Genomic DNA, 23,499 nt, shown 5'->3' with positions numbered 1-23,499 from the left:
GCGACACGATCTACAAGAGTCTATTGAAAGAGCCGTCCGAATCAACCAAGCCTTCATCTGAGAGCCCAACAAGACGGCCATCGAAAGCAACCGCATCAAGCACGTTATCAAGATCGCTGAAAAATTCACATACTACGCCGACGTTCAGAGCAACCTCATCGACAAGAAGATTTCAGACATTGTCTGCTACGAACACAAGAAGAAGAAGTCTCGCAAGACCGAGGAAGAAGAAGTCGTTGATTTCTTTTGCCAAAAAAGTTTAAGTTCAAAACACCATGAAACTTGACGACAACATGACAGCGCAACAAATGATGGCTGGCATGTTTGCTCTGTTTCAACGCCAACAAGAAATACTAGAAGAAATGTGAATGCAGCGCCAAGTCCAGCCCGACCTCAAAGTGGAAGGTGTGGAGATGGCTAAATATCATGGTGGACTTGATGAAAGTTTGGAGTTGTTCTTTTTCCATGCCCACAAGTACTGTCAGTCGCAAAACATTGACATGTACAATGAAAGACACCAACTACGCTGTCTCCTTGATCACTGTCAATCTGAGAGGAGCAGCAGCAGCGTGGTATTTATGCAACAGGTCTGACCATCGAGTCCGTTAAGCATCTGAAAGACATTATGAGCCGAGAGTTTGTCCCGGTGGACATCCTAGAAAGATTGAGAGAGAAGTGAGACGACCTGAAGCAAAAGAATTACAAGAGTCTGGAAGAGTACATCACTAAGTTCCGGAGGTGCTAACTCGATCGTTACGCTTCCACATCATCGGCCCCCGGCCATTGAGCTTGCCATACGGAAAGCTCGTCGAGCTCGTTCCTTGGTTCCACAAGAATTTCCGCTGGAAGCTTTTTGCACTCGTCTAAGTGCTTAACGAGTTGGCTCCGTGTATTGCAATGCAAACGATACCTGTAGTGCTCATTCCTGGCGAATGCGCTACAAATGACGAAGTGCACTTTGAGCAATGGGTGCGACGGCACCACTTTCCTCACTGCATGCCTTACAGCTGAGCCACAAGAAAGTGGGCGTGTGTGTGGAGCGCCACCTCCGATTTGAGCTTGCCAAACTCAAAGCACGTCGTCGGCTCCCTTCAGATTGTCGCCCCGCCCCTGCGACGTATGGGTCAACCCCTAACGCTCCTGCGAGCTCTGTGTATGCGACCGCAAGAGTTCCGGGCCATCGCTTGAGCTCGGCTCATGAAAGTAGTCCTAGTTTCCTCTTGTTATTGCTTTTAAGAAGTACCTCCAGCGCTTAGAAAAGCAGTTAGATAAAACTACACTTCATGAGCAACGTTCTTTTAGTTCTGAACGCCGGAGAAAGAGGCAAATGTTAATAAACCAATCTACGCATGAGAAAGAAGACGCGCCGCTTACCCGTCCAGCAGCTTGATACTCCAGTTGCGGTAGTGCAGGCGTCCCTATGCCACGCAGTATAATGCATCATTTCGTCGTCAAAATGAAAGCCTATTATATCAAGTTCCTGCTAGAACACCTCTCTGCTTTTAATGAGTAGCTGTCGACCAAAACTTGTGTTTTAAGTGATTTCTGATTGATTTGCAATTGAAAAGCGTGTTGCGCGGTCTACCCTTTTATCTACTCCTGATGTTGTAGAGGCAGAAACGGGGCGCTGATTTGCATATCAACCATCCGATTATTTAAATTATCTCCAATATACCGGATATTTGTTTATGTCAAAGCACACCTGTCGGCTCGCTTTCTGCTTCACATGAAGAAGGGTCACTTCTCCCTAATCGGGCAATGCCGGTAACTCTAAGGTAGCCGGCTCTAAAGAGTTTCGATAACGAGGGCACACCACCTCGCTTTATTAGTCCCCACGGTCGTTTAAATTTACATAGCCCAAATTCTGGATGCGATTTCAATTACGCCATCGTACCGATTGATTTAGTAACACACCAACCAGTTAAGAACTGTATCGTCGCCTTGGAGCAAAAGTTACAGGGCAGTTGATACTTGATTCGGCTTTAACAAAACGCTTCTTATTCGTATATGTCCGGTGTTTTCTCTATGACGTCTGAAATTCAGCTCAATTCTTTTGTCGCAATGACCGTAAGCAGAGAACTCGTAATTTGATTTTAGAAAAATTGCTTACACTGAATGTGTATGTATGCCGAGTAAATCAACTCAAACCTTTTCGATGGTGAAGAATAGTAAAGTGCATTCGGCGTTAGACGCTCGATATCGTGAAAATCGAATTGCGACGGAGAGTAGCAAGGCTGACACTCGCAAGCCCATCAGGAACGACAGTACCTTCGTAGCACCGAAGCTACTTTGTGGAGTTGTCAAACAGATATACGCGACTTCACGTATCCATTTACGTAAAAAAGTCAATACATGAGCGTATTGCGTGTCATCATCGCGATTTGTAAAAAATAAGAGCCTGATGCTTCAGCGTCGCGAACTTTCGGAGAAAGAGTGGTGTAGGATAATCCTCACCGCGCAATTATCGTGTTCGATTCGACATTTCTGTATATTTTCGAGGGGCACACGAGGCTTTCTCTAGGATCAAAGTGACGACTAATTGCGACGTTTCGGCGCTGTTTGACCTGGTTTCTGCGAAGATGGGTGGGCAACCATACCATGTCGGCATATCTTGCACAAAACTTGATTTTATTTTCTTTCAAATAGCGACACTGGTTAGCCCACTATGAACATAATCTTTGCAGATATGCTTACAAAAAAAAATCCTCATACGAGTTAAGGAAAGTAAACTTTGCCGGAGCTTAATACAGACCTTTTTGTCTGAACTCTCGAGCACTGTTTGCAGTGTTTGATGTGGATATTCACATCTCCAGTTCCCGACATCATTATAAACACTGATGTATGGGTTGCTGCACCGGCACAATGTGGCTTTTCGAAAGTTGCTAGTGCATTGGGCAGCCCTAAACCATAACCAGCCATTCTTAGAGTATTCAGGTTGAAGTACTATTGAGATGGGGAGAATGTCACTCGGTATTATATGCAGTTGTAAACTTCAATACCAGTCCGATAGCTTCGAAAAAGTTGAGTCGACCATCTGATCAGCAGCACGTTTTTGTTACAGCTTAGTAGGCGCAAGAAGGGTGACTTCTTTAACTGATTATACTTGCCACGACTCTCTGACATAGATAGGCTGGCACCGGATGGGGAGTTTAACTCCCGCTCGCTAAATATGCCCACCAATCCTGATCTGCATTTTACACGAAGGAAAGCAAGAATTCTATCACACTTTTTGTTGTAGGGTCATCGATGTGTTACGCAATATTTACTTTCACGTACCGGATCAGTCTCCAGACATCACCGATTCGAACACAACAAGTATATGAAATATGTCATTACATCGGTGGATTCACTAACAAATAAATGGATTATCATATCTTTATGGAAAACTTACTTGTAAAATCATTAACGGCGGACGACACGCACAGCTCCACTTCCAGTTTTAATATGACTTCTTTGGTGATTACAACTATTTTGAACATCCCTAGTGATATCTTCGCAATCCAAGAAATTTTTGGTGAGGGAACGAGAAGAGACTTGTATCCACTAGGACTACCGGCTCAATTTATACAAGGAGAGATTTACTTTGGCGCCACTAGCCCGTGAGCTTCAGTACCCCGCACGGTGAGCGCGGTATACTGACTCAGACCGTCGCGTCGTGACGATCACTCACCCTCGATTTTACACGGGCCTGTATCTTCTACACGTGACTTAAAGTCGCCTGTATTTGCTAGGTCTTGCTCCATACACCACGGTCGCAAGCAACTAAGTGAGCCCTGGATACCGCGACACACAGTCTCTTCTATCCGTCCAATTCAAAGTGACACGTTGGACACAGCCTGCAGATTAAGCAAAAAATCCCTTCAGAAATACGTTTTAAGATCCGCGACATATTGTGTCAAAGCAGATACATGTCAAAGCAGATATATCTCAGAATGCGATTACAGTATGTTCCCTGCTCGAGACCGCGGCGCTCTGTCTGTAGTCTCGAACGCTTGTATTTCTGCAATATTTTTAAATTGAGTTGGACAGTCTCATGCTCTTAAACGTAACGATTGCATCCTGAAGCAGCGTTTCTACTTACAAGCGGTAGGGATTCATGACTAAATAGATCTCCACTAGGAGCGCAGTGCGTATCACCGGATATCTCTTACCTTCATTCTAGCCGTTCTGCACGACGACAAAGTTGCATTTTAAAATTATGTCTAGGCCCAAGGACGTTCCGTGCTGCCAAAGCCATCCAATTCAATTTTTACGAAGAGGCTCAACATTCATTCGTCATAACTCTGTCGCTAGACGCACGTATAACATGTCTACATTCGGCATATTCATTACCGTTTTCTGTGTTTGACAGCCGTGCGTTATAAAAAAATTGCTCGACACTCCTGAAAATATCAAGACTTTTCATAACCATCCAAAACCGGAGGTTTGATATTAACAGTAATAATCCTGATTGTATTCCACTGCTTTCCAAGAGACAGAACCGCACCCCGTATGGCTTAGGCCCATTGTCTTCGTTCCCCATGAGGCTCGATAAAATATAGTTATGTCCAGTAGTCGCATGGTGGTTTACTGAGACTCAAGATTTCCCCGCGCAGGGTTTGTAAGACGTGATTATTCTTTATCCAAACCAGATGGAGGAAAAAAGATCACAGTGCGTAGATATTTGATATGAAGTATATGCAAGTATTACGGTGCTGCTCAGCGAATAAGCTGTTTTTATTTTATTTTCCGTTTGACTGAGCCGAGACTAGACGCAATCCAGCTAAACCTGGCGGACGGAATTCGTGATTTGCATCCAATAGAACTCCGACTGAATCCTCCAGAGTCTGGATAGATGTACAAACCGCATCTGTCAGAATACTCTTTGCAGAGATCAGACCTGTTATCTTACTTACATGAGGATGTGCATCAATCGCCTCGATGGGAGCCCTCAACGTTCGAGCAAAGGTCGCGATCTTCTGCCTCTTTTACTATTGTCGCCTTGATTAGGGCGCGGACGCCTGCTTCACACCATCTATGAGTCATCTATTCATGTCAAGAAATCATCGTTTACAGAATAATTGCATGTACGTCTACCGTGAGATCTGCCCGAATGAGAATCGCCAGTGCAAAGCGCTGCTGATTCATCTTTAACAAGGCTATATATTTGGCTATCCCAGCTTATCTCTTCTAGGCAGATACTTTCTTCATTTCTATTCTACATTGGCTCTTTGCTCATTGCTCAACATTAGTGACCTTACTGTGGGTGTCAGTCTTGACCCTAGTGATGACTGATGGAGGTTATCTCGGAGGTTTCTCACAAGCGCATTATCATAACTGGTTAACGCCCTCATATCTTTGATCACTAGATCCAGCCATCGAATCCACAAGCGTATCATCGACACCCTCCAACTACAAACATTGGTCTTATATGAGGCAAATTATCCCGTGGAGAGAGAGCAAAAATTCGTGTTCCAACCTACCAGTGGTTTCAACCGTATCACGACTCAATTGAAGATTTTATTACCACTGCAGAAGGTTGCTACGCTCCTTGCACAGAGAGAGTTTTAAAACAGACGGATGACAAACTTATTCGCTTCTCTCAGGAGTGAACGCGAGCCTCTAGAGTGATTACGTTATTAGGCTGCTCTTTTGACATCATTAAAAACTTAGTAAGACAAGCTAATCTTATTTATGTCGGATAAATTATTCAGAATAATGTTGTCGTATGAGCCGTATCGCGTACGCGGACTTAACCTTTCTCCATACTCCTCATTCCGATCAGAAATATTAGAGTTTTTCAACGTATTACCTGACTCAATGTCCAAGGGGCAATTATAGAGTATTTGTGTACCATTAATACGATACTCACCGGTAATACCACTCTTGAATACAAATCTTACCAGGCAGATGGTAACCAAATCGTTATAGTCAATCACTTCATTTGGATGTCTGAACATATGATTGATATACGACCGCTTCTTGACCTGCTTCTTGCTTGTAATGCGCGTCTACTGGCCTCGCATACACTTTTTTTTACAGTATACAAATTCATATCTCTGGTCAAGTTGGACTCGCAATCCCGCACACCCTTGTTTTTTGTCTCAATGCTATTGAAACTATGATATGGAAGCTGATAGGTACAGACAAGATAGCTGTCCACTAAGAATTCTACAGTGGCACATAAAGAGGGTTCATGTAACGACCACTAACCGGACCTTGCAATCAATTTCAGCGCATGAACATCAAAACGCTTCAGCCTCATAGCCCTGTTTTTGCTGAGGCTGTGTTCTCTTTTCTTGTCTCGATCGTCATTACCCTTTCTAACAAGAGAACAATTTCAACTTTTCGGAGATACAATATCCAATCCACTTTCACGAATACAGCCCGATCTCCTATTTATCAGAAGTCCACCCGGGCTCAGCAATTCTCAGCAAAAATCAGTATTTTTGAGATTCGTCAAACGGCATCAATGTCAATCGGTATCGGAACAAAGGCCCAAGCGCTGATACCCCGACACAAACGAGCTATCGCGTGTTCTGGTTTACGGTGGATCATCGACGTGTACGACGTGGTAATCATTCCACAGCCGACTCTCCGTGCTCTGCACGACTATGGACGAATTTATTGTCTAGTTAGATTTGTGCACAGTCACGTTGTAGCATGACTGTGGCGACACCTACTTCCACAAAGGCATACCGGTGTGTAACGGGATTACACGTACCCTGGTAACAGGCGTGTGTGTCGCACGAGATAGGCATGGTGTGGCTGCACCTTAACAAGAATACGGTATGGGGCTGGGTAGCCAGTAGTCATGCATGTATTTAGATTTTACTATACATATTATACATTTGAAATTAGGCGGTTTAGCCGCAGATACAAATAAATATAGTCAGTTCTGGATTTTGAACGGAAGAGTTTATTATCCTTGGGTTATGGCCATAATTACTCTTGGAGTAAGTGGATTGCGATCCCCTAAACTCTTAATTGTTCTGAGTATAGAACGAAAGATTGGTGACCTACGTTACGCTTCCTCAAAGCGCAAAGCTACGGCAGCCCCGCTGCACGGTGGGTGAATCAAGACTACGAGGAGTGCCTGGCTTTTGTCATAGCCAGTTTTCACTCAACTACGACCCCAATCTTATCGAACACATTGTTTAAATCACCAACGTCAGAAGTGAAAAAATCAATTACTGTGTCATTGTCGTTTTCACAACACACCCTTGTCAGCGGTTGCAGTTGGACAGCCGCAGCGATCGGAGCCGGCTTCAGTTATCCATCTTTTAGATTAGCATATATAGCGGTCCTCAACCCTAGTGTATGGTTTTAGACAACATTTATAAGCGAACGCTAAAAGGGAGGAGTCTGCCTGGAAGAACCGTTAGCTCTAATACTCTGTGCAGTCGTCGTAAATCCAACAATTTTGCATAGTATTGCGAGCACAACGAGGCGTACATCTAAATTTGTCGTGTATCCAACTTCAAAATCAGCTGGCTTGTTAACTAGTATGATGTTTCATTTGTTTCACTTGATCAAAACATAAAGCAGGATTGCAATTTTTCGATATCGAAGAGTACATCCAAATTACCCAGAAGACAGCTCTCCATGAACCAGCACCGATGAAGTCGCTTGTGCCATGGCTTAAAAAATTTTCAGAGTTAAAAGGGCTGGAATTAATTAGAATCACCTGCGGCAGCGGGTTCGACGTGAACCTTTAAACTAGAGCGATCTCAAAAGTCATAATTCAACAATGCTACTGCTACGAAAGTAATGATACTGTCTGTCTATCACGAGCATAACGCCCCTAGCCTTACCTATGGAGCTTGTAGAATTGTGAATGGGGAATTTAGTTCACGTACGATCTCGGGGAAAGAGAATGCAACTAGACACGTGGCTCGCTTAGTCTCTCTTATTTTATTCGTGAGTATTGGGACCACCACCATTACCAAAAACACGTCTATTCCTTATGACTAATTTTTTTCTCATTAGCTATATTACTATTTGACTATTTCCTCTCTTTTGTTTACATTTAAAAAAAAAGCTGGCAAATAGTTCCGAGCTATTTTATTTTCTAATTCTCCTCATACTAGCACTGTCATGGGAAGCTCTGACGGTAAGCTATTTGACATGTGTCAGAGCTCACTTCGCGCCTAAATTAGCATGAATTTACTCTTTCTTTTTGTTAGAAGATGAGCGTAAGAAGCGCAGCATTAATGAGATGTTTGGTGATGAAGATTCCGACGATTCTGGTGACGAGCAGCTTCCTCGTCGTACGTCGCTCTCTTCTTTTCTATCAATAGGTTTAAACAATTGAAACAATTAAAACATTACTTGTAGAAATTGCCGCTACTACGACTGCCGATGCTTCAGGGTATTATCATTCTGATTGTCTCTATAAATCCTACATTTACAAAAAAATACTATTACGTTTCTACTGCCAGTCTTTTTGGCTCCGACTCGGAAAGTGAAGATGAAGAAAAACAAGCTAAGCATCCAGTCTCGCCTCCTTCAAAACGTGTGAAAAAGGAGGAAATCCATGCTCCGGAAGGAGATGAATATGACTCTGGAGATGACGTAGTAGCTACAAAAGATGACGACGATTTTATTGACGGAGACGATGATCTGGCTGATGTACTGGGTGAATATAATCAAGAACATCAGCAGTTTGATGATGAACGGCCAACTAGTGAGCTGCAGCCACTCCAAGAGCAGAAAGACGACTTTTTTGAAAACACATTGAAAAATCTCAAGACTGGACGCGCTCGCTCTAAGCTTAATTTATCGCCACAAGAGATGGAACAAATTACGCAGGAGGTTCTCTACCGCATGGACAAGGCTTATGCTGATGACTTAGTAAGTATTGCAGAACGTCGGCCAGCCTTGGAAAAGATCAAGTTTGTGGATAATGCATTGCATATTTTACGTAAAGTGCAATTCCAGCCGATGCTGCTCGATTTTGACCTGCTCACGGTGCGTCATGCATAACTATGATAAGATTTAGTTGATATGTTGATTTGGCCTTTTGAGAAATAGATTGTTAAAAAGTGGATTCAGCCTTTTGAAGATGGCACATTACCAAATGTTGGTTTGCGAACCAAGATACTTGATATGGTTAGCAAAATGCCAGGTGTGTTGTGCAAGTAGATCGTTTAGGTGCTAAAAGGTTGGTAATGGAGGCTGTTGTGTAGTGTTTAAAGAGCATTTGAAGCGCAGTGGACTTGGAAAAGTTGTAATGGTTTTGATGAAGCACCCGCAAGAGGTAGCACTTAGTGTGAAATGTGGCTGTTCAATGGGATTCACGTTCATTGTATTTTGTGTTTGGTAAGACAATCGAGAACAAAGAGCTATGCCGCAGTTTGGTGGAGCGCTGGAGCCGTGCAGTCTTTAATAAGACGCTAGACTTTTCTAAGCTTGCTGAACTGGAAGCAGAGAAGGCAGAGAATGAAATTTACCGCCGTCGAGAGCGAGCGTATGGTTTCTTATATTTGACTAGAAATTGTTGTTATGCTGACGTGTTTTCATCTCCAGGCGCAGGCAGAAAAAGTCGAAAACTAAAATGCGTGCTGCTGACCGTGGTGGCAACGTGTTTAATGGGCGTAGTGCCGAATTGGACGTTAAATTTGACGTATCAGAACGTGCTGAGTTACCAGAGCAACTGCACATCGATTTTCTGCTTCGTCCTCAATCCAAAGTCGATATGAGTGCTGCTCAAGCTAAAAAAGTCGATCCGGATTCTCGTAAAGCGCGCTTGGTTAAACGAATGCAAGAAATCGCGAGGCCTGGCAGGAAGACAAAACGTGCGACGGGTGTCAGCGTTGAAGGCAGATAAATCATCAGCTACCAAGTTTAGACTATCTCGCAACCCGTAGCCGTCTTTGCATACAGCTCGTGTTTAAGCCACCGTGTTTAATTGAGTCAGTACTGTGATCATATTCATTTTGTATAATTTGTAAACTATCAACCAGGTCATGCGAAGAGACATTGAAACAGCCCTAAAACGTCATGCCGAGTACCGAGAAACGACAATAACCATGAAAATAGCTTACATAGACGACGATCCAATATAATGGCGAGTAAGTGGTTGCGTCGTCGCCAAATGGCCAGTAGTCAAGCCAACAACGTCGAGACCAATTCCGAAGGAAGTGACGGGTGTGACGATGTTAACAAGGATGAGGATATACTTGACGAGAAAGAAGACAATATTCGCGCTGGGGTTTGCAATCAACTAGGAGAACAAAACCTAGAGCGTTTACTTCCTGCGCCGACGAGCCATGTGGCTTCGCTGAATAAAGAATTGAAGGTTCTAGAAACGCGATACTTTCGAACACGACTCGGCTTGGAGAAGACGTCAGAAAAAGTGAGCACATACCGTTTTGTGCACTCTGTTTATTTCGGTGTCAAAATGAATTTCTGTGCTGATTAGAATACCCAACTTCGCCGTGAGATGAAGAAAGTCTTAGGGAACAATGCAAAACTTGAGCGTGATAATGGCAAACTACGTCATCTCGTACGGCATATTGTGTCCTCTTGATTTTCTCATTTGTTTCCTTGATGTGTAAATCTGCCAGTTTTGTTTGTGGTGTCTTAGATTGACCGAATTCAGTCACAACGCAAAGAAATCGAGCAGCAAGCGATCAGCAACAGAGACTATGCAAAAAAAATTGAGCATTGTTTCTTCATGGGTACCAAAGGAAAGTCTCTGGCTCAATGTAACCTCGATTTAAGCTCTCGGTTACGCTCGCTCAAGGCGACTTTAAAGGAGCGAAACGAGGCGCTGGAAACAATGCAACAAGAGCGTGATGAAGCTAGAGACAAGCTCTCTATCTTGCAACGTGCTTTAGAAGTTCGACTCGAAGCGCATGTGATTAATGGATCCTTACACACAGGTCTACTACTTGAGATTTCAAAGCTACAAGACCAAGGTGAAGCCTTAGCTTTGCAACTCGATCAAGAACGAAAAAGTGTGTCAGCACTACAAAAAGAACTTCAAAGTTCTCAAAATTGCCAAGAGGAGCTAGAAGAGACGCGTACAGTGCGGGAAACATGGATCGCGACACTTGAAAAAGAACGTGCTGCACTTGATGAGAAATTAGCGCAACTTTCCAACGACGTGCAGATTGCTGCTTGTGAAAAGACCACACTACTTCGTTACATCCATGAACAAGCTGAGGCGAAATTTCGTCTCGAAGCGCAATTAAAAGATGAAAAGTTACAACGACGACAGAAAATGGAGCGAGCCAAGCACAAATTAGAACTGGAACAACACGAGAATCAAGAATTGAAAGCAAGTGTTCAAATAGCACGTCAGGAGGTCGAACGACAGCGAGGCGAATGTGAAAGATTCATGATCGCACTTCGTGAACAACAGGAATCAAATACGACTCAGAAATGTCGAGAGGCAGCACTACAATCAGATTTGGAGCGCCTCTCTGATGCTCACAAGAAGCTTGAAGCTGATTATATGGCTACTAAGGACGTTTGTCGCGAGCTACAAACCACAGTTGAACAGCACGAAGATAGTGGACGTCGGTTGCGAACCGAAATTGAAGTACACGAGGCTAGTCGACGAGATCTACTTGGACAACTAGAGTTAAAGCAGTCAGAAGAGCACGCGCTTCGTGAAGCAATGGAAGGTACTTTGCAGGATTTGGCTGCTTTGTCAAAGCAGCGCAACGATGCCGCGAGAGCCATGAGCGAAGCTGTGACCATAAGTGCGTCGTCTCTGGAAGAGCAGCAGGCACTGGAACATCAAGTTGAAACACAACGCACGCAAATTGAAAAACTGAAGTGTGCCAAAAATTCGCTACAAAATGCTATGCTCGAACAACTTGCTGCGTTGCGAAAGCAATTGCACATTGAACGACGGCAACGCATCGAAGCTGAGGCTCGACTTAAGCGCATCAACTCGCCGTGGCTTGAAGCGGCGGAAACTCATGACGTGCTCGTATCGACAATAGCAGCAAAAGAACCGCACAAAAATATAGAAACGACTGACAGTGACGCACCGCAACCGATGCCATCAGCTCCTTTGCCGTCTCCTGCCCCATTACCACCGTTTCTACCTACACGTCTGACATCAACAGTGTCGTTGTCTTCATCATCATCATCTACTTCATCTTCTGACGAAGAAGATGCTGGTGAGCTGCCAGACGATAAGCATAGTTTTGTTAATCACTTACCTACAGTTCTCGTAACACCAAACTCCAAAATTGATCAGAGAGCGCCCATTTCTCTATTAGAACTTGCAGAAGACAGCGACGAAAATACATCTCACCCAGCAAGTAGTACAAGATAAATAGCATTGACAAAAAATAATTACTTTCTACATTGAGCACAAGACATCACCGTGCAGATAACCCACGTGCTTGCCTCCCCATGTGAGACTGACATCAAACGGAATTGGTTTGGCTTCACTGAGTACAGGTGCTGCATGCATCATTAAATCTGCCTCCTGAAGACACAGCACCCCTTGACCTCCATGTCCCTTCTCGGCTTTAATGCTGATGGCAATATGCACTCCCCCATTCACTGCCTTGGTGATGGCTGAGTGTATCACGCCCTTGGACATCGCCTCTTTCCATGCCACCGTGCGATAATTGGTATACGCTAATTGCGATTCTTCATCTCCGTCCACACGAGCGCTGGATTGAAAACCATTTTGTACTAAGTGTGCGACCTCGTATACTTTACGTTGAAGAGCGTAGGCATCTTCAGATGGCAACGGGAATATCGTTGAGATGCTAACAGGTTCCAATGGCACTAACTCAAGCTGAGAGGCAGCGAGAGCGGAGAAGTGTTCATTCGTCGTAGCCATAGGCTGACTTCCCAATGCTCCACTCATACCGTCCGAGACTTGATTCGTTATCGTCGTCGCTTTTGAGCTCGAACTGCTGTTGGAGTGAAGTCGACTCTTTCGAAGCACTCGACCAACTACCTGAGCGATCGTCGACTTGCTGCGCCTGGTAGTAACGTTTTCACTGTGCCCGTCACTGCTGCTTGTACTGGTCGAGTGAATAACACCATGACTGCTATGACTACTCGAGCTGTTTGAATCACGTTCTCGTCTTCGATGCCCAGCTGGCTGTACTATGGGACTTCCTCCATCGCGCTCGTACGTCCAAATATTAGCATCCAGCTTGGTCAACTTGATTTTAAACTCGTGAACGTCACGCTTGTCACGTAGAGCATGTTTGCCTTGACGCATGTCGGCAATAGCAGCTTCATCCATATTGTACGTGAAAAATCGGTCGATTTCAAGCTCGTAAATACTGCAGACAGGCTTGTGCGTAGATGTCACGATCTTTTCACAGGACCAATACCCCACATTCTTGATTCGGTGCTTTGTATCACATAACGAATGAGCCAAAATACGATCTTTATAAGCTGGAGGAGAGTCGACAAGCGTTTCGGTGTCTGCTTCTTGAAAAAACTTTTGACACGAGCGCTCTCCGACCATCGAAAATTTCGCTGCAACCCCAATTTTACGTGGAAATGAAGGCAAGAATCGTATTGCTGGTTCTTCAAATCCTGTGAAGATTTCTTTAGCGTCGATTGAGACTAAAAGCTCGTCGTAACGAAGTACTTGAAGCCATTTATCTGCCATATTTTCACTCACCAGGTCCGACTTGGCCAAAAGATCCCTAATTTTTTTATAACTTCCACGAGCAAGTGGAACGAAATGACCGCTTGACATAAGTCGGTCATTTAAGAGCGGCTTGTTTGCAGTGGCAATAACACGGTCTTCTGACGGAAGCTGTTCATCCAAGAGTGAACTCCACGTGTGGGCGCTCGCACCGTCTTCAGCTTCTTCGTGGATGACAACCGCTACGTTATCAGGATCACTTTCCTCCTCCTCGTTAACTTTTGTCGCGTTACCTGCTTGCTGCAGAGGATCAGTGGGCGACTCAAGAAGAGTGAACGGGACACTATTATCACTTATAGTGACCACTTCTTCAAGTATATAATCGCTACTTGATGACGATGAGACGTCAGCAATGCTTTGCGAGCTGTCCCACGCATCAAGACTTTGTTCCAAACTCGTCTGATGATCCAGCTGATAGTCAACACTTTTCTTATCTGTTGACATTTTGGCTTCACGAATAGCCTTCATTTGGACTTCAATGGCAGTATCTGTCGCTCTCTTTAACGACTCTGCCTTGTAAGCTTGATCAATTGCTGTGAGTAACGCAGGTGTCGACATGTCGATATCGTAGTTTAGATTACCCGAGAGAATCGTATGGTGATAAAGATTCGGAAAATCGACGGCAGCTCGGTCTGCGTCCATGCCAAAGGAGTGAATGAGGCTTGAAGCGACTGTGTGCTTTGCAGCGATATTCTCTGCTCGTTGCGAGGTGCTGTTAAAGGATGTGCTGAGATTGCAAGATACAAAAGCAATGGACGCGTCAAAGTAACGAATGGGGATCCCCACAACTTCGTCAAATGTTTTACGCTGCGCCCATATTCGCCCATCAGCGGCTTGAAATTTGACGTTTCCACTTGCGTCGTCGGCGTTATTTACAAACACAATTTGACAAACGGATGCCTACATCATCGTTATTGTAAGCATTCAATAACAAAAAATGAAATCGCAGTATAAACACGTACATCCTGGACGTGACCTCGCACAGCCGTTCCAGCAATGGATGTGATCGATCTGTATGCTGTTGGGTAATTCACTTGTATCAAGTATCCTCGAATCGACTGCTCGATAGCTTGTACTTCGACGCAGTGTTGGAGTGAAAAGACATATAGATCCTTTCCTGGTGGAATCCAGTCCATCAAATTTGTAGGACACGGGCTCCAATTCATATCAAATGTGGTCACAAAAATCGTGGCCGTCCCCATTTGATCCCGTTCTTGATCTCGCCACTGCATCGACTGTCGCAGAATATTCTCAGATAATTTGGTATGCTTTCTTGATAGATCATTTGTGCTGGCCCACGGCTCTCGTACATGTCGTACGACCCAAATGTGAAACTTGCCATAAATAACAGCATTTACAAAGCCTTGAAGCGGTACGATAGTCGCATGCAGCAAATACAATGTGGGTGATATGTTTCCAGTAAATATTGTGTGTGCTCGATCTGCAATGGCCGGTAACCAGCAAAAAATGAAGCCTGAAATGTAAATGGTAAGGTTGTGAACTACGACATAGTACGCATCATTTGCATCGTCATTCTGATTCGTTTTCAGTCGCTTTTTCATGTTCATTTTAACAAGTATGAGAAAAATTGTCATGGCAGAGCCTCCAGCAATAATCCAGAAGTATAAGGCTCCAAACATCCAAAAAAGACTTTCCGTCGAGTGATCTTTATCAATGACCCAACACCAAAGTCCAGCGTCGCCAAACCTGTTGAAAGCGAGACAAATGGATGGGATACCGACCGTAAAGATTAATGTGCTGCCGATGTAATACTTGATTCTCTTCATGAGCATCTGTTGATCCTCGCCCATGCAGACCCATCGGTATAAATTGAGTGCCATAATAAAGTTCCACATGATTGGTGCGCCGTCTCCAAACGTAATGACTATAAAAGCAGTGAGTATTACAAGTTGAAAGCTGTACGAAATGTGTACAAAATTTGCGTACCAAAAGCTTGGAGCTTGCAGATTGGGGTCACAGGCTCGCCGGCATCTTGGTCAAAGGTCTCTGTAGGCAAGACACCAAAAGCTCGCCCAGTAGCACCAAAGAGGTCCTGCAGAAAAGTAGTATTTAACATTAAATATATTGAAACAGTGACGCCTTATCTTTATACATACGTAGTACGCGATAATGTGAATGAGCTCTTTTGTAACATCAAGGTGATGCGCGGAGGCAGCGTAAACCGAGAGTGACTTGGCCTTAAGTCTCCGTGCATACCAGTAGCGGCCGATAATGTAAAAGGAGCCAGTGATTGAGAGAATCGATGCCGTGGCTGATGCCACTGTCTGGTAGTGCTGTAGCCACTCCTCGTCCGCAGTCGACGGCAAGCCCATTGGACTCAATTTCAAAGTGACTTAAACTCTGAATCATTGGAAGAGGTACAGAGCACTTTGTTTTCGCTAAAGGATTCGTAATCAGACAAGCCAATTATTTCCTACAGGCTCTAAGTACTTACATAAACAATATAATAAGATTATTCCAACATACAATTATAAAAGATATTATATCTCATAGTACTAATCTGCCACACCAAAATGCAAGCGCAGGACAGTCACATTGACCTGTATCGCACATGTGTGTGAGCAATGATGCCACGAATTTGTCTCTTGTCAAACTTTTCTTCGATAGCGACCGCATGGCGCATCAGAATATGATTAAAAGAAAGGTCAGTATCTTATGTTGTGGTTGAGATTTGAGTATAGTATCTGACGTTTCCTCTCAAATTTTGTTTCTTGAAAGAGGAGCAGATGACGATCCTGACATCCTTAAATATTCTTCTGCAGTCACAGATGATGCTCACATAGCATGAAATTTTTTTTAGTTCTTTTACAGAACTGTACATACCCTTCGTGGACCCTTTCCCTGCCAAATATCGTACTGTATACTAAACAATCTGGTGCTTATGGGTTTTAGCATCTGGTTTCAGAATCTGGTAACATCCCTTCACCCAAGTGAACAACAGACTTTTTTTCTCAGAAACATAAATCGAAGCGCTAGGATGACTCTTTTGTGTTGGTGCATTTATGAAATCGGTACTATGGTGATCACAACAACATGCCAAGTGCTTGTCGTGCAGAATCCTAAAGGTTGAAGGAACATGTCTATAGGGTAGAAATCGAAGGTTGTATGAGTAAAAATATGCTCGTCACTTTGTTTCCGTGTCTTGTGAAAAAACATTCTTGACAACTCCTTGCTCTCTTGTCTGTTAGACACATAGATCGTTGATTGTGGGCAACACAGTCTATATTAAGGTATATATTTTTTTCGTACTGAATCTTTCAGAATAGACCAGCAACAAGGATGTCGCACATTTCTATTTTCGCTTAAGGCTTAAACTAAGTCGATCTTCTATGAAATGACAGGATTGCTGATGGGTACGACGTGAAGAGTGATGAATCTCTGTCGGTCCACGCGCTCGGAAATTAGATTGATTTGCTAGATGAGTGATAAATTTATATACTAAAATTTTGACAACACAAAGTAATATTGTCTTGAATATCTGACATTTCTCATTACTTTTGCAATTGTTTGAAATTTGGGTTAGATGGCTCAAAGTACGCATAAGGCGAATGGATGACGTTTGAGATGTGTTCATAACATCATTATTTGAAGATTTCTACAGTCAACTAATAGGTATCTATGAGGCTCTTAGGTTGACATCAGGGCACATGTCACGCAAATCAAAGCAAAGTCGATTTTATTGGCTACTGCCCACGCTAACCGCTCAATTTAATAGCTTCAATAATGAGTTGTACCGTGTAGCGGATCAGCACCCGTAAATCCCAGAAGCGATATGTCGTCCGTTAACACGATCGTTCTTAGTGATCTGGTCGTCGTGGGAAGTATTCTGCGCAAAACGAGTGTGTACAGCTCATTACACAATATTACTAAGACCTTTCAATGCAGACCGAAGTATCGGTATTTATGAAGGAGGTGGACCCCGAAAACTAGTTCACAATGATCAGTTGCAATCAACGTAGCTACGGTAAGAAATGAATCTACGCCCAATTTATAAAAGTCCTCGACTGAGCCAATCTGCTGCACATGCAAAACTTTAAAGCTACTCTCGCGAGTCGTGGCCCATCACAATTCAACGTGATCGACTGGTAGGAAATCGGGATATTGCTGCGGTCAGACTTAACGAGCATACAGCAAATATCATAAACTTTGCCTCTGGAAATTTTGTTTCTATAAACTTTGACTACAGATTCTGACTTTACGCCCTACGATACCCGAGACATCAAAGATCTGTGTATATACGCCTGACGTACACGATGGCAATGGCGGCACCAGTAAACTTTATGCAGAACCGTATTTAAAATTGGCAGCATATTACTGTTTTGGTCCTGGATTATGATTTTCTGAAATGTGAAGCGTACCTTTAAGGAGGAAACATCAGCGGCGTGTTAAGTGATGACATCAAAATTGAAAGTTTCGTTAAACAGCCATTGAACCATTTGAACATAAGCATTCTCTTTGAGAAGTTATTGATAAAATCACAGTATACCCACGCGACTCGCGAGCGTGTATGATTTTTATCTGATTTAAACTGATGTTTGCTTGCTCAATGAACTAAATTGATCCAAATGAAAGGGTATGACAGATCTAAAATTTCTGCTGATTCTCTGGCAGATAAATTTCGGATGGGAGATAAAGGCGACAAGTCGTCAGTGACCACTGTACCAGTACAATATTGCTATGCTCAAACAAATTTACATTAGTGCTTTAACCTACAAGCCCCATGAATAATTCGTAAATTATGCTAAAAGCTATTTGCATTGCAACTAGAATAAAAACAGCCTTAATATTTTTTCGTAATAAATACTATTCCCAATGTCTTTTCTTAACTCGCTGATGCTGTCATTCCCATTCGAAAGAAACGGCTAGCGGCAGTCCCCAGTGGCATGGGTGTAACCGAAACGGGTACTTGTGGATGAAATTGCTCGATGTCTTCGCAGAGCAGATTAATTAAAGCATCCTTTGACAGCTGATCATCTGGGAGATCAAACGAAAAGTCAAATGGCTTCGAGACCACAAGATCGTTTTCATCAAAGAAAGTTGCCAAATACGGATGTCGTAGAGCAGCATCAACAGAGATACGTTTTTCGGGGTTAAACAAAAGCATTTTGCTCAAGAGATCAATAGCTTCTGTACTCACAACATTCTCAACAGCGCTGCTAGCAAACACATCTCGCCATTTCCTTGGTTTCGATATAGCGAGTTTTGTCAGAAAGCGAAGCGCTTTTGTGTTCTTTACAAACCCGATATCCTCCTGTTTTGGAGTACCCAAAAAATTAATGATGAGCTTCAATTGATGCAAATAGTCGTTCCCAGGGAATAAGGGCTCGCGCAAAAGCATCTCGGCAAAAATACAGCCCACAGCCCAAACATCAATGGCTGTTGTATAGTGGAGACAGTTTAACATGATCTCTGGTGCACGATACCACCGTGTAACAACATATTCTGTCAATTCACCAAGCTGTGGTCGCTCGTTATAAACCTCCAATGAAGAGTCGATTCCGCCACGCGCAAGACCGAAATCGCACACCTTAAGATCACAATTTGCGTTCAGTAAAATATTACTGGGCTTCATATCTCGATGAAGGACACCTGCCGAGTGAATATGATGCAGTGCACACAGCATTTGATACAAAAAATATTTAACGTGGTCGTCCGACATGGGTTGCATGGAGTAAATGACCTGGTGAAGGTCCGTCTCCATGAGCTCTGTGATAATATACATATCGTCAAATTGCCTCCGCGAAGGAGGAGGTGACAAATCGCGCAACCGGGTGATATTTTTGTGGTTAAAATGACCCAGTAATCTCACCTCACGCAGAATTCGCTTAGCATCGACCAAATCTTCAAATATGTTAGTAATTTTCTTGACTGCCAAATCGTCGCCGCCATTAATCACGTCCTTGACTGCAATCACTGCACCGTACGCTCCGTTTCCAATTGGCTTTACAAGTTGGTAGCGAGTATCTAAGGTGAAGTCTTGTCCGTTCGCGCTAAAAGAGTGGGTTTGAGGTCGCAATATTGGCACGAAGTTGGTGCTGCTACCGGCCCCGAATGCAGCACGGGGAAAGTGTCCATATTCATTTGCTGGTGCTACTGACGACCGTAATGAAGATTTCAAATACTCATCCGTTGACCCCATACTTTGGTACGCAGAAGCTTTACTTCCAGCCAGAACTGCGCTCTTGTATGGTGCCACTGCTCTTTGTGTGGCTGCAGCAATAGAAAAATAATCTTCCCTAAGGATATTTTCTCCTTCTTGATTGCTACTTTCCTGTTCTTCTGCTGCATTATTGTCTGAGTCTTGAGAGATTGAAGACTCGTAAGATCGAAACTCTGGCGAGCAACAATACCCAACAACTGATGGCGCCAAAACCTCATCGTTTATATCGGCATGTGCACTTCGTACAGATGACTGTGTGTCTTGCACAGCTAGTTTCGCCTCTTCTTTATCCTCCTCCAAAATATCTTGTCTTGCTGCTCGAATCTCTTCAGCTGGAATATCCATTTCACCGTAATTATTGCTGCGTTCACTGCTTGTATAACTGACTGCGCTACCATAAGGATCACAATCTCGCGTCATCATCCCATTCACCCTTCGGCCATCATCTCTGAACATGGGCACTATTTTTGCTGGTTCCGTTCCACCGTCCAAATCCTTAAACCGATACTGTGGCTCTGCTTGTGCGATTAATTTATCAATACACGAATCAATCATCTGTAACCACTTGACACATGTCCGTTCGTCTCCTGCCGCGAGTCGAAGCACTAATGTCTCGTAGCCCTCGTCTCTTTCAGCTGCTTCAGCTCCTGCAAAATTCTTGCGCTGGCTAAGTGATGCTAGCTGCAGCTCAAGCGCATGTCTAGCATGTCGATACGATCTCAAATCGGTCACCACATCATTGTGCGACAATGTTACAATAGCTACGAGACGACCTGGTCTTCTACTCGCTGGATCAATACTAAATTGCCTCAAAGTAAATCTTACTAATGCATCTTTATCTACCGTCTGCTCAAGCACAAAGTAATACGGCATGGAACGCCAGTAGAGCTGCTGTACGAGCATCGTCAGCACGCCTTCGATAAGCACGTGCACAGGCTCAGATAGCGTGCGCTCCTCACTTGTCTTGTCGCCACCGCGCTGCAGACTAAGAGATCGCAAGAGTGCGCGAATTGGCGAATCCACACGGACTTTGCTCTCCTCCTCCTCGCCGTATAGCAACCGCTCGTTTTGCGCCTGCGAGTTTAGCGGAGATCGCTCCTTGCGCCGAAATAGTCGCGCCAGCAGCGTCTGTGAGCGCAATCTATTATTGCTGCCGTGTATTAAAGTGGAATATGATGATGGATCATGCTGAAGACGAGCAGAGACCGACGATGGCGCAGACGATGGAGAGAGCGAAGGCTGTTGGCGTGTCATTACAACAGTCGGTAAATGAGCTATTGGGAGCAACCATTCAAGATTTCGACTGAAGAGGCGTCAGTTTTTTGCTCATGGGAGTGGACAAAATTGTGGTTTATGTCACTACAATGAACGCCCAATTTGGGTTCATTCCACTTTCTTCTTTCTACCGGTACGGAGGAATTCTGTGGTTGGAAACCTTGCAAACGAAAGCTGCTGATAGTCAACTAGCGCTGTAATTAGACATGAAGTCATACTACAAATAATATTCAAGAATTTTATTTGTTCAAATTGACTGGTTGTCCGGTGTTATTTCATAAAAAAGTTAATCCCTTTCAGATTTGAATCTAAGATTGACATTTGATTGCAAAAGAGATTGTAACGAAAACTTTTTGGCCTTTATAAAATTAGTACTAAGTGAGCAGTAGTACGAAATTCACATCGCACCTTTGGTGTGATTGTGAACCTTCATAATCACTAAAGTATATATTTTTATGAAGATGAGAGACTTTGTAAAGGAAAAGTTTGTTTTACATGTGGGTTGCTATTTGCACGTCAAGTGATAGAAATAGTTCTGGACAGAAGATAGGAAAAACAACAAATCGCAGAGCAAAAATTACCTTGGAGAGCAAGAAAGTGCAAGACGTTGATGTCGCCAAAATGTTGCGGGTGGTTATTTACAATATTCCCAGCCTAGCGGATCGGGGAGAGTCGACTTAGACGTTGAAGCCCGATATTGCGTCACGGAAAAATCGCCTTTTCTAAGGTAACAAATAGCAATTTCTGGAGCATTTCACATATATACTTTCCCTCCTATACCTATGACCTCACCTATATCAGCGCTCACCGAGCAGTATTTTTTTGAGGTGGTCACCCAAAGGGGTATCTTGTCCCTTGTACACTATGATATGCTCTGGTCGTTGATTATACGGTACCACTTGAGTGTCAATGGGTCACTGCTGTAGTACTGCAAATGTTGAGATTAGGGATATCGGTGCAAATGGACAGCCGTGCGTTTCGATCAGCATCTAAATTTTCAAACGCCTTGCTCCCAAAAGCATCTAGCAAAACGACACATACCTCTTCTGTACGCTGTACATATCGCCTTATAAGCTGGTCTGTTCGCGATGATGACACGAAAAAGCAAATACCAACGCGAATAACTGACCCGGTCAATATCTTTCTTTAAAGATAAACTTGACAAAGATGAAAGGCCAGCATGAAACTGTATGTGCGCGATGTGGTGACGACGTCGCTGTGCGTAAGAACGCATGATTTCAATCGATAGGAAATGGCGTAGAGCCAAGCAGATGCACACTGAATTTGGCTAAGAGATAGTTCTGTGCAAGTAAAACTCTTCTGCCGCATTCGACATCTTGTTAAGAACATCATTGAGGCGCCGTGCAAAGTCAGCATACTTTGAACTATACTTGTGCGAGTAGCTGGCCAGACCAAGCCAATTTAATTTGTATCAGATACGCTGGCTCAACTACAAGTACCTTATCTTTGCGGAATCTGCCAGCAGATCAAGCTTATGAGTACAGCCATAAAACTTGGTAATGGAGTTGTGGATTGTTGCGCAAGTTCAACCCAGATTTCTCGTTCGAAAGCATAGCTTGAACAGCGAGTTGCTTACCAGCACTGTTAGAGTTTCGCGTAACAATCACGGGATCTATAAGGTGGAAAAGCTGGTTTCGTGTACGCGGAGTCTGTCAATTTGACAGAAGTATTTTGTAAACCTCAAATTATGCCATTCAAGTCGATGACGCTTTTTTGTATCAAAGAGACTGGAAAACAGGCCCGTGTAGTGGCAAGGCCGACCACTTGTAGTAACTCCCTTGGTGGTGATTTGGCTCATCCCACGACGTCTTTGAGAAAATGACATACGTGAATCAGCGCAGAGGGTTTTACCGCTGTACGACATACATGTGATGAATCTCCAACCTCTAAAACTTTGCGGTATAACACAGGCAAGTCGCACAGGACTACATATTCACATTATATTAATAGATTTCAAACAAGCTGGAATACCATTAAGCTGCGCCTTCATGGTCATGTTTCAGCCGAAGAAACGTATCGCGGTGCTCGACGTCCAAATGTACGGTTGGTGCTGGAGGAGGTATTCGCCATGACAAAGCTGTTTTCGAGAACAGTCGTAGAGCATTGAGTGTGAGGAGAGGGAGAACAATCCCGAATATTCCTAATAATGCTCCAAAATAGAAAATAATCCATCTCTACCAGAATATTGAATAAACAAACGCTTTAGCATTTCAAACTACAAATAACATTGACATTATTTTAGAAATTAAGCTTAAACAATTTGATGAAACTAAATATATGATTCACGAATTCGACACAAACGCCGATCACCGAGAAGGAGTTCCGCAGAACGAAATGGACAGCTGCATTTTGTTCAGTGCCCTAACTGGTTTTGTAGTTGGATATTGTCAGCGACTCATAG

General features: G+C 43.6%; 10 protein-coding genes across 10 annotated transcripts; 3 read left to right on the top strand and 7 right to left on the bottom strand.

The window, feature by feature from the left end:
- Window positions 1-368: 368 nt before the first annotated feature.
- On the top strand, window positions 369-729 carry PHALS_00977 (uncharacterized protein; the record flags this gene model as incomplete). Its single annotated transcript, XM_024730754.1, has 2 exons — window positions 369-587; window positions 664-729. The coding sequence occupies 2 exons, from the start codon at window positions 369-371 to the stop codon at window positions 727-729; spliced, it is 285 nt and encodes a 94-aa protein (XP_024581000.1).
- Window positions 730-1,370: 641 nt separating this feature from the next.
- On the bottom strand, window positions 1,371-2,253 carry PHALS_00976 (uncharacterized protein; the record flags this gene model as incomplete). Its single annotated transcript, XM_024730753.1, has 2 exons — window positions 1,371-1,418; window positions 2,149-2,253. 2 exons carry the CDS (start codon window positions 2,251-2,253, stop codon window positions 1,371-1,373), a joined length of 153 nt encoding a protein of 50 aa, XP_024580999.1.
- A 1,409-nt stretch (window positions 2,254-3,662) lies between these two features.
- PHALS_00975 (uncharacterized protein) lies at window positions 3,663-3,889 on the bottom strand (the record flags this gene model as incomplete). Its single annotated transcript, XM_024730752.1, has 2 exons — window positions 3,663-3,799; window positions 3,871-3,889. The coding sequence occupies 2 exons, from the start codon at window positions 3,887-3,889 to the stop codon at window positions 3,663-3,665; spliced, it is 156 nt and encodes a 51-aa protein (XP_024580998.1).
- Window positions 3,890-4,721: 832 nt separating this feature from the next.
- Window positions 4,722-5,127, bottom strand: PHALS_00974 (uncharacterized protein; the record flags this gene model as incomplete). The annotated part of the gene is made up of 3 exons (XM_024730751.1): window positions 4,722-4,826; window positions 4,896-4,958; window positions 5,071-5,127. 3 exons carry the CDS (start codon window positions 5,125-5,127, stop codon window positions 4,722-4,724), a joined length of 225 nt encoding a protein of 74 aa, XP_024580997.1.
- Window positions 5,128-8,076: 2,949 nt separating this feature from the next.
- PHALS_00973 (protein iws1 homolog) lies at window positions 8,077-9,808 on the top strand (the record flags this gene model as incomplete). The annotated part of the gene is made up of 8 exons (XM_024730750.1): window positions 8,077-8,092; window positions 8,166-8,249; window positions 8,317-8,350; window positions 8,421-8,949; window positions 9,013-9,106; window positions 9,168-9,238; window positions 9,306-9,448; window positions 9,508-9,808. 8 exons carry the CDS (start codon window positions 8,077-8,079, stop codon window positions 9,806-9,808), a joined length of 1,272 nt encoding a protein of 423 aa, XP_024580996.1.
- Window positions 9,809-10,045: 237 nt separating this feature from the next.
- Window positions 10,046-12,274, top strand: PHALS_00972 (Fumarate reductase/succinate dehydrogenase flavoprotein-like, C-terminal; the record flags this gene model as incomplete). The annotated part of the gene is made up of 3 exons (XM_024730749.1): window positions 10,046-10,336; window positions 10,403-10,486; window positions 10,568-12,274. 3 exons carry the CDS (start codon window positions 10,046-10,048, stop codon window positions 12,272-12,274), a joined length of 2,082 nt encoding a protein of 693 aa, XP_024580995.1.
- A 27-nt stretch (window positions 12,275-12,301) lies between these two features.
- On the bottom strand, window positions 12,302-14,853 carry PHALS_00971 (Inositol polyphosphate 5-phosphatase and related proteins; the record flags this gene model as incomplete). The annotated part of the gene is made up of 2 exons (XM_024730748.1): window positions 12,302-14,521; window positions 14,584-14,853. The coding sequence occupies 2 exons, from the start codon at window positions 14,851-14,853 to the stop codon at window positions 12,302-12,304; spliced, it is 2,490 nt and encodes an 829-aa protein (XP_024580994.1).
- Window positions 14,854-15,212: 359 nt separating this feature from the next.
- PHALS_00970 (uncharacterized protein) lies at window positions 15,213-15,954 on the bottom strand (the record flags this gene model as incomplete). Its single annotated transcript, XM_024730746.1, has 4 exons — window positions 15,213-15,287; window positions 15,364-15,506; window positions 15,569-15,674; window positions 15,739-15,954. The coding sequence occupies 4 exons, from the start codon at window positions 15,952-15,954 to the stop codon at window positions 15,213-15,215; spliced, it is 540 nt and encodes a 179-aa protein (XP_024580993.1).
- Window positions 15,955-18,464: 2,510 nt separating this feature from the next.
- On the bottom strand, window positions 18,465-21,056 carry PHALS_00969 (cmgc mapk protein kinase; the record flags this gene model as incomplete). The annotated part of the gene is made up of 1 exon (XM_024730745.1): window positions 18,465-21,056. One exon carries the CDS (start codon window positions 21,054-21,056, stop codon window positions 18,465-18,467), a length of 2,592 nt encoding a protein of 863 aa, XP_024580992.1.
- Window positions 21,057-22,816: 1,760 nt separating this feature from the next.
- Window positions 22,817-23,088, bottom strand: PHALS_00968 (uncharacterized protein; the record flags this gene model as incomplete). The annotated part of the gene is made up of 3 exons (XM_024730744.1): window positions 22,817-22,906; window positions 22,965-23,023; window positions 23,070-23,088. The coding sequence occupies 3 exons, from the start codon at window positions 23,086-23,088 to the stop codon at window positions 22,817-22,819; spliced, it is 168 nt and encodes a 55-aa protein (XP_024580991.1).
- Window positions 23,089-23,499: the final 411 nt, after the last annotated feature.

The sequence above is a fragment of the Plasmopara halstedii genome (assembly GCF_900000015.1).
Source record: "Plasmopara halstedii genome assembly, contig: Scaffold_1211, whole genome shotgun sequence".
NCBI classification, from domain to species: domain Eukaryota; phylum Oomycota; class Peronosporomycetes; order Peronosporales; family Peronosporaceae; genus Plasmopara; species Plasmopara halstedii.
Note: the sequence above shows the minus strand (reverse complement) of the source record. Positions and strands in the feature narration are given on the sequence as shown.